Source organism: Doryrhamphus excisus, linkage group LG2 (genome assembly GCF_037039965.1).
Source record: "Doryrhamphus excisus strain RoL-2023G ecotype Guam linkage group LG2, RoL_Dexc_Guam_v1.1, whole genome shotgun sequence".
Classification (NCBI taxonomy): domain Eukaryota; kingdom Metazoa; phylum Chordata; class Actinopteri; order Syngnathiformes; family Syngnathidae; genus Doryrhamphus; species Doryrhamphus excisus.
The window spans coordinates 16,511,224-16,527,028 of NC_136358.1; the positions used below are offsets into that span (position 1 = coordinate 16,511,224).

The following is a 15,805-nucleotide window of genomic DNA, read 5'->3' on the forward strand; positions in this document are numbered from 1 at the left end:
ATAATTATTAAATTATTAAATTATTAAATTATTAAATTATTAAATTATTAAATTATTAAATTATTAAATTATTAAATTATTAAATTATTAAATTATTAAATTATTAAATTATTAAATTAGTATAAATAAATAATTGTATCATTTTTAATATATTAAATATTTAAAATTTAAATTAATTTTATTTAGGTATAAAGTATATGTCATTTATTTAACATGTATTATTATTAATGGGAAAAAATAATAAAATAATACACTATTCTACTAGACTTTGCAATCAACCTTACGTCTTGTCCAGTAAACTTTTCCTTTCCTCAGCGCTCAAGCGTTCATTGTCTGGTCATTATGCACACTCAAGGGCTCATCAGCTCATAGTGGGCTCATCAGCATGACTACTCCTCCTCAATACTTGTCTCCATTGTCCACTTCCTTTTTCCTTTCTCTCACTCTCATCCCCAATCAGCCACCTTTGCTTTTGCTTCACGTTGCAGCCTTTTGTGCCTGAGATGTGTTGCATCATCATTATTATTATTGTGACATCCCATTAATACTGCATGACAAGAAGAGGGCATTCGTATAAAAAAGGGGTTTATTATAGTGTTCCCCACCCCTACAAGACATAAAAAGTAACATGTTAGATAATAATATATATATATTTATGATTACACTGATGTATAAATACAGAAACACAGCATGTTAGGCACTGCGGTGGAAGAGTAAGGCACAATGGATGCTTGCTAACGTCATTCAAAATAAAACTGTGGTTTTTTTTGGAGTAGTTTTCAGTGTACAGCGACTACAGTGTTACCAAAGGCCAGTAAATGTCTCCCTTTTTGGAATGAATGAAAGTCCTTTTATGGGAGGTCCATGATCTGATTCTGGATCAGTCAGAACTGTACAGTATATACAAGGCAGGTCTGTCAGTCTGATACCCTGTTTGACCTTTAACCTCCGTTTTTGCATTATAGCTCGTCGCCCTCCCCTGAGCTGAAGCTGCTCCGGCGGCTGCTGTCCTTGGACACCGCACCAGGCGACCTGGACGACAGGAGCGGATCAGTGGCAAAAGGCGACAGCGGGTCGTCCATGAGAAGCTCGTCCAGCCGGTGCTCCCCCTTGAGCGTGGCGCTGAAGATTTCCGTGAAGTGGGACAGCGGGTCGGAGAAGGTGTTGCAGCCGTCGGCGCCCGCCATGTGGTCCTGAGACGCGGTGGGACCTCCCCCCGGGATGGACGGGACGCCAGCAACCACGGCTATCCTCTGGAGGTAATCACTGTTTGGGTCTTCCTGATAGAGAGGCGGCTGCTGAGTTTGGGGAGACGATTGTTGTTTGAGGAGATGTGAGGGCAGCTCCGTCGTCCCCAAAGACGTCGCCATGTTTGGGAGGCCGTGTGCTCGAGCCTGGATCTCAAGTTCCTGGTCGAAACAAAAAAGGATGTAATTGATTGCAATTTTTTTAATCAACTTTATTGAAACATCCTTTCTAAGCTAAACAGTACCTTGGGAGGGATGAGAGCTATGTTTTGACTGAATGTATCAGCCCTCATAGTTTAAGAATAGTGTTTGGAAAAACTGTTTAGAAAGCCAAAAATGCACAGAAAATTATATTTTTAATGATGTTTAAACATACAGAAATTTATATTAAAAATGCATCTTTACAATAATTTTTAATAGATTTTTTTAAACAAAATGTATCATCTGAAGAAATATGCATTTGCCACAAGGCCGACTTTATAACCAGTCACAAATGAAAACATTTACGAAAACCTTGTTTTTTTTCCCCAAAAAGTCAGTATTATTAAAAACTGTTTGTTTTGTGAAAGAAAAGTCCAAAATACATTGGAAAAATTACTAATTATAATTATATTTTTTTATTATATATTATTATATATTTTATGATATATATTTTTTTTTTATTGATTTAATTTATTTATTCATTTTTATTAAATATTACCAAAAATATGTTTATTTGCGACAATTTATTTATTGATTTTTTTATCACTCCACAAAAAAGTAATAAGCTTTACTTAAGTGTTAATAAATGTTGCAAAGTAGTAGCATTCGCATTTTTTTTATATAATTTGTTGCTATTCATTTATAGTTATTTCAGGAAAATATCTTTGCAGACAGTCAAGTGTATGCCAAAGCAACAGGTGGTGCTACAAAAGAAAATTGTATGCGGAAAAGACACAAATACTGTAGAGTAAAATTTGTTAGTACTAATATCGGGAAATAACAACAATGACACGTCAGCAACTTTAAATTAGAAACAAATATTGTGTGTGAACAGGAGGTCACTCATTCGTTCATTCATTCATTTTCTACCGCTTTTTCCTCACGAGGGTCGCGGGGGTGCTGGAGCCTATCCCAGCTGCCTTCGGGCGAGAGGCGTGGTACACCCTGGACTGGTCGCCAGCCAATCACAGGGCACATATAGACAAACAACCATTCACACTCACATTCATACCTATGGACAATTTGGAGTGGCCAATTAACCTAGCATGTTTTTTGGAATGTGGGAGGAAACCGGAGTACCCGGAGAAAACCCACGCGTGCACGGGGAGAACATGCAAACTCCACACAGAGATGGCCGAGGGTGGGAATTGAACCCTGGTCTCCTAGCTGTGAGGTCTGCGCGCTAACCACTAGACACAGGAGGTCACGTGCAGTGAAAAATTACAGATAAATCATGTTTTTAAATTACGGGCGCCGACGGCTGCAACACCTTCTCCGACTTAGTATCATTTTTATATTATTTATTTGTGTTAATGCATTTTCTTCTGCATGAAAATGTATTTTCCGGCTGTCAAGTGCATGCCACAGCACCAGGGGGCGCTACAACTCCAGCCACTCAAAAAGCCATTTCCGGAAAAGACACAAGTGAAGGTATTGTGCCTTTATGAAGGACACAAAGACATCCAGAAGGTCTGTCTCCATGTGGTGAAAGAGGCCAAAATTATTATAAAATTATTCCTGTTATAAGAATTCCTTTCAGGTATAAGATGATGAGTCACACCCCTAAAGCGGCCATTGTTATTGTTAAAATCAACAGGAAGTACTGTCTATTTGTAAAAAGCCAGTACGTTATTACCTGAATCCGGAGCAGAAGCCTCCTGTTGGCCTGCTCCAGCTTCTTCTGCCGCCCCTCCAGCTCGCGAGCGTGCTGCTGCTCCTTCTGCAGCCACCTGATGTACTCCACCGAGGCCTTCAGGATGGTGCCTTTGTTCCAGCGCATGTCGCTGCACAGAACATGGTGGAGATAACCTCTTTTTAAAAAAAAAAAAGCAGGCGTGTTTTGCAGGTTTTTCCCCCCACCCGCTGTCTTTTTATGATGTGAATAAGAAATGACGACTTACACGGGGAATTATTCATCCTTAGACATTGCGTAGGGACTCTGAAAGGGGATTTTAATAGAATAATTAAGTAGCTATGTGAAAAGTCCATTCTTGTACTTCCTTGGTGTCTAAAATTAATCCTGGAGTACAAATAGGTGAAGGAAAATGAGCTAAGTTGGCTAAGGTGCGAGAGTGCAAGTCATTCTTCAGTGGAGATTACCGCCTTTTTTTTTATTTGATTATTTAAAAGGAAAGGAGGTGAAATTGTCCTTTTCCACAGGAGTGCTAGTTGGATCAGAGTTAATAATCTCCTTTATCCCGCGTTAATGGCACGGCGGTGACAAGACCCACCTTCCAATTTAAAATGTGTGGCAAAGTTCAATTGCAGGAGATGGCCACTGGATTTTAATTCAGCTCCGGCGCTCGCGTTTGCTCTTCAAACTTTGATTCATGCTCGCCCAGATGACACAAGTGAAAGTTCAAGTGCATTCGGATTCATTTAGCTTAGAATTTAATCCACTTCCTGCCTGCTCTTGCACGCCTTTGAGTGTCTAATGTGATCCGATGTGTTAAAAAGTGTCCAAAAGTACATCGAAATTCCCAATATTGAGGTATACAGTAACCACACATTATAATTGCAATGTTTATGTTAGAGTGTAATTGTTTCTTTGTAAGGCTAGAATTGTATGTATTTTAATATTTTTTTTATTACAGGAAATGAGATTTATATTTAAATTAGTAATCATTTTTAAGTTATATGTTTTTTAATCTTTGTGAAGTCAGCATTTAGTGTATTTTAGTGTATATCACAAAAATAATAAATTATGTGTTTTCAATTATCAGTAATTTTAAGTTATTATCAGTATGTTTAAAATGTTTGTAATGTAATGTTTTTTTCAATTAACAATGTTTAACTTATCATAATGTAAAAAAAAAGATTTTAATTATGAAAATTTAAGTACATTTTAAAGTAAATTTTAAGTAAAGAATTATTTTAAATTATTATTTTAAAGTTTTTATAACTACATTTTTAAGTCATAAATTATCTATATAATAATAATGATCAATATACATATCAATAATGTAATTATAGTATAATTAGTTATAAATATAGTACAATAATGATATAATATAATTATTATTAGATGTTTATCAAGGATTTAAAAATAATTTAAAAATAATTAAGAATAAGTAATTCTTTTAATAATTATTTTTAAATCCTTGATAAACATCTAATAATAATTATATTATATAAGATTATATTATATAATAATTGTACTATATTTAGGATTAAGGATTTTAAAATAATTATTAAAAGAATTACTTATTCTTAATTATTTTTAAATTATTTTTAAATCCATGTAAAGCCAGAAGTAATAATTTATTTGACTTATTATGATTAGAAATAACACTGTATGTAGTGTATAATATTATGATTATTCGCTCATTGTAAAGCCAATATATTGCTCGTACCTAACATTGTGGTCTGTAAACTCGAGTTTAAATGAGCAACTCACGGGTCGTTTGACTTGGGAATGAGCGTCCCCAGCTCCTTAATCCTGTAGTTGATGTTGTATCTTCGCCTTCTTTCGACTGAAAATCACCAAAATAAAGACGATTAGGTTTTTTTAAGCATTTTTTTAAAGCATTTTTTTAAGCGTGGAAAAGATGATAGACACTGACTTAAGTTATGGTTGTCTTTTTTCTGCCTCTCCTTGGCCATGACCCGGGTGTCGTGTTCTGTCAAGACATAAAAAAAGACAAAGATGAGTGATATCGCAGCTGTATAACCAATTGATTCACAACGCGGTCTGATTTAGACGGTCGAGAGAGAGAGAGCGAGAGAGAGACAGTGAGTTCAGAGCTGAGGTCAGCCAGAATGTGGCGTTTCCACGCATGAATTAGCTTGACCTCACGCACACACGCAGAGAATGAAAGAAAGCTCAGTGTGGCTCCTGCTGCATGTGGCAAAAAAAAAAAAGTGAGCACTTTTTTTAAACGACGTACTGCGTAATTAAGCGAATTTACTAAGCGGCCCTGAGAGGGGCTAAAAAATGCCACTGCATTTATATTTGTATTCACATTTTTCCAAATTACATCATTAGTGCGCTGAAATTGGATTTCCCAATTTGTCTCTGTTGATTCAATCAAGACAATTTGGAGTCTGTGTGGCAGCGCATTGTCCTCTCCCCACCACGCTGACAGTGAGAGGGGGAGTGGAGTGCTCTTCAGGCAATACTCTGGACTTCCGACATCATTTAAGGCCCCGTATTAATAAGACTGTGATGATTAGTTGTATATTTTCAACTAAAAAGTCTATGTAGAGTGGCTAAATTTGGAGAAATATCGCTAATATGTAGTACATATGCCTACTTATACACTGGCACCTTACATCCTATTCAAGTCCTGGCATTTTAAGGATAACAGCATATTGACCCAAATAGACTTTTTACATGTTTGGAACAATATTGTGTTGCGGCTGCATCTCTTCCGGTCGCTAGTTTGCACACTGCTAGTCAAGTCACGTTTGGACACACTACCTCATTCTGTTGGATGACAAAGTGTGTCCAAGCTTTTGATTAGTTATGTATGCGTGACAGGAAGAAGAGCTCGGATTTGCTAAAACGCAAAGAAGACCTCTCTCCTCTGTATTACTGCTACATTTCCCCAGGTCGCTGGTCTGTGTGAGTGACAGGAGGAAAAACTCAGAATCTCTATAAGCCTTGATTCGAGACCTCCAATATACGACGGCTCCTCTTTTTCAAGACGGAAAACTGTTGTGTTGTGAATGCATCTCAGTAGGTCGCTGGTGTGTGGGAGTGACAGGAGGAAAAGCTGTGACACACTCTCAGTCGTTATTCTTGACCTTGAATATAAGACAACCTCTTGATTTTTAAGACGGAAAAGTATTGTGTTGTGACTGCATTTCTCTAAGTTGCTGGTGTGTGCGTGAGTGACGGGAGGAAAAGCTGCGACACTCTCAGTGGTTATTCTTGACTTTGAATATAAGACAATTCCTTGTTTTTAATATAGAAAAGTATTGTGTTGGGACATCATTTCTTTAGATTGCTGTTGTGTGTAAGTGACAGGCAGAAATGCTCTGGTTCTTCTAGACCTCCAGTATAAGACAACCCTTCATTTTCAAGACAGAAAAATACTGTGTTGTATCTGTATCTATCTTGGTGGCAGGTGCGAGTGACAGAATAAAAAAATTCTGTGACTCTCCAAGTTGTTATTCTAGACCCCGGATATAAGACGACTCTTCTTTTCAAGAAAGATACATTTTGTGTTGCGGCTGTGTCTCTCGCCGTCGCTTGTGTATGTGAGTGAACGGAGGAAAAACTGACACGATTTACAAGATTATCCTAAACCCCAAATATAAGACGACCCTGCCTCTTTTGAGGCAGAAAGGTAATGTCTCAGGGCTGTATGTTGTGTAGGTTGCTGATGGGTGTGTGAGTGACAGGAGGAAAAGCTCTGACTCATTATAAGTGGTGACTCTACACTCCATATTTAAGACAAGCTGTATTTTTTTCAGGACAGAAAGCACTGTTGTGCATATGTATCTCTCTAGGTTGCTAGTGTACGTGAGTGACAAGAGGAAAAGCTCTGACTCAATATAAGTGGTGACTCTACACCCCATATTTAAGACAAGCTGTATTTTTTTCAGGACAGAAAGCACTGTTCTGCATATGCATCTCTCTAGGTTGCTAGTGTACGTGAGTGACAAGAGGAAAAGCTATGACTCAAGTGTTTTTTTCTAGAACCCAAATATAAGACGTCTCGTCTTTTTCAGCTGTTTTTGAGGGATAAAGCAGGTGTACCTAATGAATTGTCCATCTGCTGTGTAGCTGTTAACTTTCGCGCTATATGTACGGTATGAGTCCATACCTGTGTATTCCCTTTTTACTGTGAGCTTTGTGGGGTTAGATGTGGGACTCAGTCCACCATTACGGGGGTTCATACCTTGTTCACCCCCATACACGTCCAGCATGCTGCTACTGAGAGACACCTGAGGAGGAAAGAAGACACGTTTAAATAGCGGCTCATGGGAGCCTTGTAGGCATGGCGGACACCCAGACCCCCGCGCCCCCACCTTCCAGGAGGGGGTTAGTCATGCAAATTGCTTATCTTGCATCACAATGAGTAAAAACAACTGAAACGAGGCCAAACAGGCTCCCGTCTACCCATGACCTCTGCTCATGCCGCCATTGCACTCAACAGAGATATCCTCTGTTGAAAATAAAACTTTTTTTTTTTTTCAAAAAATTATGGAGCTGCTTGGAAACAGAGACCAAACTGTTTTCCTTGCTCCATCTCAACTATAATGATGCCTTTTCACAGGTCAGGGGTCAAGATGTAGCGTGCCGCCGCTCTTTAACCTCTCCATATTTGTTTCTTATTCCAATATACTTGCGTTACATTTACACTTGAACAATTGAACATGGCTGAAAAGGAGTAGGAAGAAGCAGAGTTTATTGATTCCTACCCCAGTTTCTGGTAGTCTGCTCACTTCCTGTGAACAGCATTGTTTTAATTCAGAGTATAGAAATGTGTATAATTGATTTTCAGTGATAAAAGAACGACCCCCCCCCTTTCACAACATGTAAGGACAGAGGAAACAAAACAGGAGCGCATTTTTCTGGTGCTATCTCACCAAAGAAGGAGTCGCTTATCAAAACCCCAACAATTCACAAGGACCCCTCCCATCTCAGATGCTAACGTGCCTGAACTGATACGTTCCGACATGGTATCATTCCAGAAAAATCCCATTAAAGTGTCTCACGTCACTGTCTTCTTTCGCTCCGTGTGCTTTAGTTTCTTTTTTCCGACACGCTTAACACGGGTACATTTAAGAACATTTGCACAATCCAACGTGTCCATAATGGCTAGTTCGTGTAAATAAAGCGTCTTGGGAACTGTCGCTAAGCCCTGCTGAACTTTGACTCATCTTGAGACTTAAGCTGACCTCAAAGATAGAACCAAACCAACCCCTCCACCACTCCTGAAAAGCCTTTGGAAAAAGCAAATAATGAAGACGATGCATACTTACATTGTTTTGCATGATGATGTTAGGCTCCATGCAATCCAGGCCTCCATCTTTGAAGCCCGATTCAAGACTGATAAGGTCATCGATAACTTCATCCATGGGGAACTACAAGAACACAGTCATGGAAGCCGTTACATCTTATTCAGATGTTATTGATGAGCACGTCAGAGATTCTTATATCATAATAAAAGAATGCGGGAGGGTTGAGACCAGTAACGGGAAGACGTGTCATCATTGTGAAAAAACACCCCCCACAAGACCGCGATGTGGTTTTCATCCCCCATACAATTTCACTTCCTTACCTCGCTGTCATGGCCGCCCATGCTCATGAGGGTGACGGGGCTGCCGGGGTTGCTGCCGGGGTCGTTGACGGACGCCATGTGTCCGTTCCTCATGATGGGGGCGTGGGGGTGCGGCGGCAGCGGCGGCTGGGGCACGGCCGAAGAGGCCAACTTGGAGCCCAGCGTCAGGTACTGCTTGACCTGCTGGTTCTGACTCTGGTGGAGGTGGAACTTGGAGGTCTCCAGTTGGTTCTGTACCTGCGGGGAGGGTGTGCACGGCTGCTGAGTGTTGCGAGAAATGCTCGTGAGTCACAGCCGTTTCTTCGAATTCTTTCTATTTCATATTTTATCTTTTTCCTTCGCTTCTGTTCATGTTTACAGCAGGATTACATAAGCTCTGCTTCTTCCTACTCCTATTCTGAAATTTGAATTGTGCAAATTGTGCACTTCATATAAATTTCTTAAAGAAATAAAGTAATCCATAACAATTTTGGACTGAGAAGTGACACAAAAACGTTCCCTGTCTTACATTTGAAGCTCTCGTGGCGTCCCGCATAGTGAAGTAGCTGCAGTCAGATAAGTGTGGCATTCTCAGCGAGGCGCAAAAAGTCTTCAAATTTGATTGTTTTTTGCTGTAATTTACAGATCCAGGTCCTCTGCTTGCTGTCTCCTCAGTGTGTCCCCTCGAAGTGTCCCTTATAAAGGGCCCTAAGTGAACTAATTAGGCCCAAAGCTGGGGGTAAGCCTTGATGTTGCATAGCATGACAATCACTTCAAACACACCACTGTCACATCACCCGGGGTTTGATCACTGCAGGACGTCTGCCTTTAGCGTCTATCACTAATTCACTGAGACCGCCCCTTTCTGACCCGCTGGCCAATCGGCGCTCTGCTCCCAAGGTCCTCTTTTGCCTGCTCCAGGGGTAACGGCAGCACAATTGACCCTTGTTCTCCAATAGGAGTTTTAAATAACTCCACTTATGCCATTTTTAACCAGGCGGCATTTAGAGCGATCGCTTTTGCAAAACAATAGCGTCAATAAAAGCTATTTTCAGGTCTTTGTATACAGCAGGCGTTATATTTCCCCTTAAAAATGACATCTTATGAACACTTGAAGCAGATCTAATAATAAACTGATGTCTTCATCCACCACAGGTAAAAGACAAAAGAAAAAAACACAATATGAACTTGCCTGAACTCGAAACAAATAGTCCTCCCTGACAAAGCCAAGCCAATCCATTCACAACGTGTGTCACTCAGTTTGCCACACAATGTCGCTTGACCTCATGTTTGACCGCTCAGAAGAATGACATTATTTTTGCTATCAGGATGTCTGCTTTTTGGATTAATATAAAAGCGCCTTTTGTTCCTAACATTACATAGTAAAGACGCCCAAACACTTCTTTGTCATCCTTTTAGTTGGAATTTGGACAAATAGTTTAGCACTATAAAAGGTTTGGGATGAACTTAATGGTATTTATACATGATGGCTAACCCGGGCTAGTTTTGGAAGCACATGCTGTATGAATGAATAGATAATATTATTAATTTAATATTAATTTAATATATTATTAATATATTATTAATTTAATATTAATATTATTAATTATTATTCTTAAATTATTATTATTATTACTGTAGTTGCTGTCATGATTATTATCAGTAGTAGTAGTTCTAGTGAATAAATATATGGTCAATAAAAATATGTAATAATTTAATTAATAAAAATAACAAACACAGTAATATTACATTATTATTGTTGCTTTTTTGTTGTCATTATTGTAATTTGTAGTGTAAATTAAAATTAATGGTAATTAATTGTAAACGAAAAATACAAAGTATATTAATTATTTATATAAAATATATTATTTATTAGTTAAAAACTAAAAAATGTAAAAAAAATTCAATTAAAAATATTGTTATATGTAGATAAGACAAATATTTTAGAAGAATGGTAGTAAATTAAAAATAAGCAATACATATTATAGTAAATTCAAATGAAAAACATAAACAAAAACATATCATGATTGTCATTATCATAATTATTAGAATAACTAATTAAAAAAAACTACGAGTGGTAAATAAAATCAAATATATAAATACAATATTATTTTATAGTATTAAATAAATTGTTAAACATTATACTATATATTTATACATAATGTAATTTATATACCTGTATATATTAAATTCATTATTATTTTTAACAATTATTATTATAATTATATATATATATATATAGTGCCTTTTGATATTCTAGCAATCAAAATATTGAAAATATTGATATTCTTGCATATAAAAATAAAAAACTTTTATTAATTCATTGGTAAGGTCATTATTAACAGTAGTATTTGTCATTAAATCAATATTAATATATAGAATATATATATAGTATTTTGGCATAAAAAAATATGTCTGCCATATTTGTGGAACATCATTGCGAGGGGTTAATGTTCATGTTGCTGGAAATAGTAACTTTTCCGAGTAAATTCTCACAAGAACACAAGAAATTGAAACCTTTCAGCCGATTTTTAAAGGCACACAATGCAGTATTTACTTCCTCAGCGTGCCCACAAGTAAGTTTCTGTTTCCAGAGCCCAAATAAAAGCGTCACTAGCACAAAAAAACAGCAAATTCCCCTCCACAACTGATTGGCCATGCAGGCATCCATCTAACTGAGAAGGACCTGTTCACAATACTCAACTTGTCAGTGCTGACTGAGAACTCCTATCTCCCCTCATTGGCTCCAAACAAGATGCCACTTGTGAGTCAATCCATATATATATTTTTTGCCAGGGACAGCGAAAGGGCACGGCATCACGGTCTTGTGTGTGTGATAGCACACTGTTCTGGTTTCACTTTGCCGTTTGCGCTACTGTAAATGCCGGAGATACGCTTGTTATCCACTTAAAGGAATCTGATTAGATTTGAGGGGTTATGGTGCTTCAGTCGCAGAAGCTCAGCTCCACAATGGTGTGTCTGTGCATGTGTGAAGAGGACATGCCGGAGCATTATCAATGCCCTACACACACACACGCAAACACGTAGCGACAGCAATGAGATAAGAATGCAATCAATCCAGGCCCCAAGTTTGGGATTTTTGTCTCAATAGTGTCGTTTGAGACACTTGAGTGTTTCTCTTTGGGGATGCTGAGCTGTGCAGACACCTGCTGCAACAACGAGGCAGTGTTCCACGCTGCTGAGGTCGCTGGTTCACGCCTATTTTTGCACACGTTTGCACTGTTTGCACTGACCTGCAGACAACAAACCTCCAAATGTACAACTCGGAAATAACAACAAAGAATGTCCATCCGCATATTGTCATAGTTCATGTCATATTTGTCAATTTGAAATACGTAAATATGTAAACAACTGCATGTTTGGTTGATTAAATCAAACTAAAAGTTAAAACAGGACAATTTTCCAGCAACATGTAAGTGGAAAAACAATTCCACAAAGATGGCGGAGAAGCTGATGAAAATTCAAATATGAGAAATGTACGGGAAACTGATTAAACAACAGAGTGAAACATAAAATAGGGTTACTCAAGGACAATAGGAGGGTTGATGATGCAATTTTACTTTATTTTAGTTTTATTATGTACTAGGTTTTTCAAGTAACTCCACAAGTATGATCAAATTCTCCCAATTTTGCTTCTATTTTGTATTTTTCATTCATTTTCTAGGGTCGTGGTGGTATGCTGGAGCCGATACCAGCTGAGAGAGGCTTGGTAGTAGTAGTAGTAGTATACATTTTATTATTATTATTAAATGATATATTTTTTTCAAGTAACTTCAAAATTTGTGCAAAATTCAAGTCTTTATGTATTAAATCTTTCTCATGAGTAATCAGAAGGTCTTTTTCCAGCTACAGCTACTACACATTTATACTACCACCCCCAGGTCAAAACTGAGGTGTGCTAGCAAGACGCTGACAAAGCATAAAAACATACCATATCCATTTGTCAGTAAATGTCCATACCATACCGTGCATTAGAAGTTGGCAATGTATTCCTCTTCTAATTTAAAAAAATATACATATTTTTTCAATCTTCAACATGCTGTATTGAAATATATTAAAGAAATACTACTTTCAACATCTTGAGTCCCATGGAAGTGCTTCTCTAAAGAGGACAACTCAATGGAGTCTCCTTAAAAGATTTTCAAAAGCTCTTGTGCAACAAAGTTTCAGTCTTACTCAAGTTCTCCTTTCACTTCAGAAAAGGCCAGCTGTTTATGAAACACGAGCTAACATGAACACATTGTGGACAAAACCCCGTAGGAGGGACGGATTTACTTTCTGTAAGATGATTTAGTTGAAAATGTCCACCTGTGATATTAAGCAAGGACACTAACCGCTACTTGCGCATGGACGACGTGTCACTGTCGGAATTTAGCATGTCAGTACTTCCGTGTCATCTTTGCCGCGGGGGTCTTCATTCATGAGATAATAAACAACATTTTGAAGAACATCATAAAAGTTTAGCTCTGAGCCTCCAAATCCACTCCCTTTGTGTTACACTTGTTCTCTTAAATTTAAATAAAATCTTATTTGATGTCATTTGGTTGCATTCTATGTATAAACTGTAGTCAATGGAGCGAGGTTCCCCCCAGCCGGCAAAATTTAGCTCTCTCATTGGAGCACATGTAGACTGATATCAGGCTACTTTTTTACAAGAACATTGCTCTGCACTACACTCCACTACTTTTCTGTTATACTTTTTCGTGATAACATTCCATTTCATTGCACAGTTTTTGCGAATTCTTTACACTATATTGAATGGAGTGAGGTTCCCACAGTGGTAACATTTAGCATGTCAGTACCTCTATCTTTGGTGCAGGTTTAGACGGTTGCTAGGCTACTTTTTACAAGAATCTGTTTTTCTTTTTTTTCATTATAAAAGTTTAGCTCTGAGCCACCGAATCCAATACTTTTCTATCAGTCACTCTGTCTCCTCTCCATTTTGTCAGTACCCAAGGCGTTATATGCACGGTGCAGACGCGTCCAAAAGCGGCCTACCTGCAGCAGCTGAATTTCTGTCAGAGTGAGCACTTTGACCAAGCAACATCGACTCATGGCGTCCGCGGCGTCTCCCATCACAGGAGAACCGCAAAATCTGTGCACCCCAAACCGCAAAATCGTCTCGCCGTTAGGAGAGAAAAGAAAGAAGCTTTGCAGAAATATCAGAGAGGAAAGGAAGGCATGACACATCAGCTTATTTGGGGACGTTTCCTGTGAGAAAGACCTGACTGAAGCAGAAATGCTCATGGCGGTTGGGGTGTGTGTGATGCTCAATAAGTCCACACTGCTTCTTCTGCATGCCACACTTTTTCCTTCCTGCAGGACATTCAGCACATTCTCCCAGGTTATCTCCATGAAAGCCACTTCCCTTGTGGGTCTTTGTTTTAGCCATCAGATGCCAACAAAAAGGTCCAGCAAGATCTTCAGTGACTTTCTCGATTTAACATACGTATAAAGTTTTTATATAAAGATTTTTATATAAAGTAGTGCTTAGTCCATATCCTGCGGTTGTTATACATTGTGCTATCCTGTTTATTCATACATATATATGTATGTATATTCAATATCTTTGAAGCAGATTTTTTAATCCATTCAGCTAACAAGAATCTACTGGCTTGTTCATCATAAAACATTAGCTCTGAGCCTCAGGATTCAGTACTTCTCTTTTAAGCGTTTCCTTTTAATGTAATTTCACATACTGTAGTAGTTAAGTTCATTCATTCATTTTCTACCGCTTTTCCTCACGAGGGTCTCGGGGGTTGCTGGAGCCTATCCCAGCTGTCTTCGGGCGAGAGGCGGGGTACACCCTGGACTGGTCGCCAGCCAATCACAGGGCACATATAGACAAACAACCATTCACACTCACATTCATACCTATCGACAATTTGGAGTCACCAATTAACCTAGCATGTTTTTGGAATGTGGGAGGAAACCGGAGTACCTGGAGAAAACCCACGCATACACAAGCACCTCTGTATACAGTTGTACTTCTCGTAGTACTTCTTGTAGTTCTTGTTAATTTGTTAAAAAAATGGCTGACAAAACCTGAAATGTTTGAAAACCGAGGCAATTTAATGCAGTTAATCCGGGTTACCGGTAAGCAAGTTCACCAAACTCCCGATCTCATTTGACATGTGGGTCATTTAGCAGTCACACCCCTTTAAAAAAAATGCATGGACACAAACGTGAGTCACAAGCATCGAAAACCAAGACAGTCATTGAAAAAAAACAAGTCATACGATTACACAGGAAAAAAGAAGTTTGACTGTAATTGATGTAATATTTTGTTTGTGTGTTTTGGTTCAAGTGTATTGAAGTTAGCTCTGAGCCTCTTCCACTACCTCTCTGTTACACCCTTCCAGTGCTTTTCTCTAACAAGACTAACTTTTTACGACAATCTACAAATTACAAACATGACTTTTTTCTTTCTTTTCTTCCTTAATCACTACATTAGTACCTTCTGTACTCTTTTCTCTCCCTGTTTGAAAATGCCAATGTCATTAAGTCCAGTCAGGACAATTGTTGGAGACGTTCCCCTTTAACACACAATAAGCTACGCTACGTCTTCATCATCAGTTGCTCCACACACGCGGATCATTTCATTAAGCTCAGCTTCATTCTAGCCGCCACGGCCAAAGAAATGTTCCTCCTTGTTCTGAGGCTCGTGTGCGTGCGCTTGTGTCTGATACCGTTGTAAATGAGTTTGACGATTATTGACGAGTCGTGTCGAAGGGATGGATGACTCATGGATTTTTACAATCAAAGTATTTCAATCCCAACTCTAATAGTTTTTCACAATAGTTGTTGTAAGGCTCAGTTTAGCTCTGACCCATAGCTCATGGAAAAATGATTAGACCACCTTGTTTTTTTTAGATTATTGTTTTGTTTTAATGCCTGGCACATCTAAAGATAAATAGACAAATAGAATGATGACAACAAAAATAGCTCAGACTGGTTCATTTTTTTGCCAGGACAATGCCATAGATATTCATGCAAGAACTTAAAGGTTACCTATTGTGCTCATTTTTCGACCCCTTGTATTGAGTTGTGGACTCCTATAGAGCAGCGACACACAATAGTAACTTGTCTACTCATTAGTTCCTCATTAGTATTAGTCACTACTCT

The 15,805-nt window shown here is 38.3% G+C and overlaps 1 protein-coding gene across 7 annotated transcripts in view; it reads right to left on the bottom strand.

The window, feature by feature from the left end:
* Positions 1–590: 590 nt before the first annotated feature.
* tfec (transcription factor EC) overlaps positions 591–15,805 on the bottom strand; it is a 37,813-nt gene continuing 22,598 nt past the window's right edge. For 2 of the 7 annotated variants that reach the window (XM_078798963.1, XM_078798954.1), the window contains 7 exons: positions 8,681–8,917; positions 8,382–8,483; positions 7,220–7,340; positions 5,012–5,068; positions 4,846–4,921; positions 3,085–3,232; positions 591–1,409 (listed from right to left, as the gene is read on the bottom strand). In XM_078798963.1, coding sequence (XP_078655089.1) covers positions 960–1,409; positions 3,085–3,232; positions 4,846–4,921; positions 5,012–5,068; positions 7,220–7,340; positions 8,382–8,483; positions 8,681–8,917 — 1,191 coding nt within the window. In that variant the 3' untranslated portion in view covers positions 591–959. Of the gene's footprint in view, positions 1,410–3,084; positions 3,233–4,845; positions 4,922–5,011; positions 5,069–7,219; positions 7,341–8,381; positions 8,484–8,680; positions 8,918–9,188; positions 9,702–12,645; positions 12,785–13,678; positions 13,816–15,805 lie in introns of those variants that run through there. The other 5 variants (XM_078798964.1, XM_078798975.1, XM_078798969.1 and 2 more) reach the window with 5 other exon arrangements.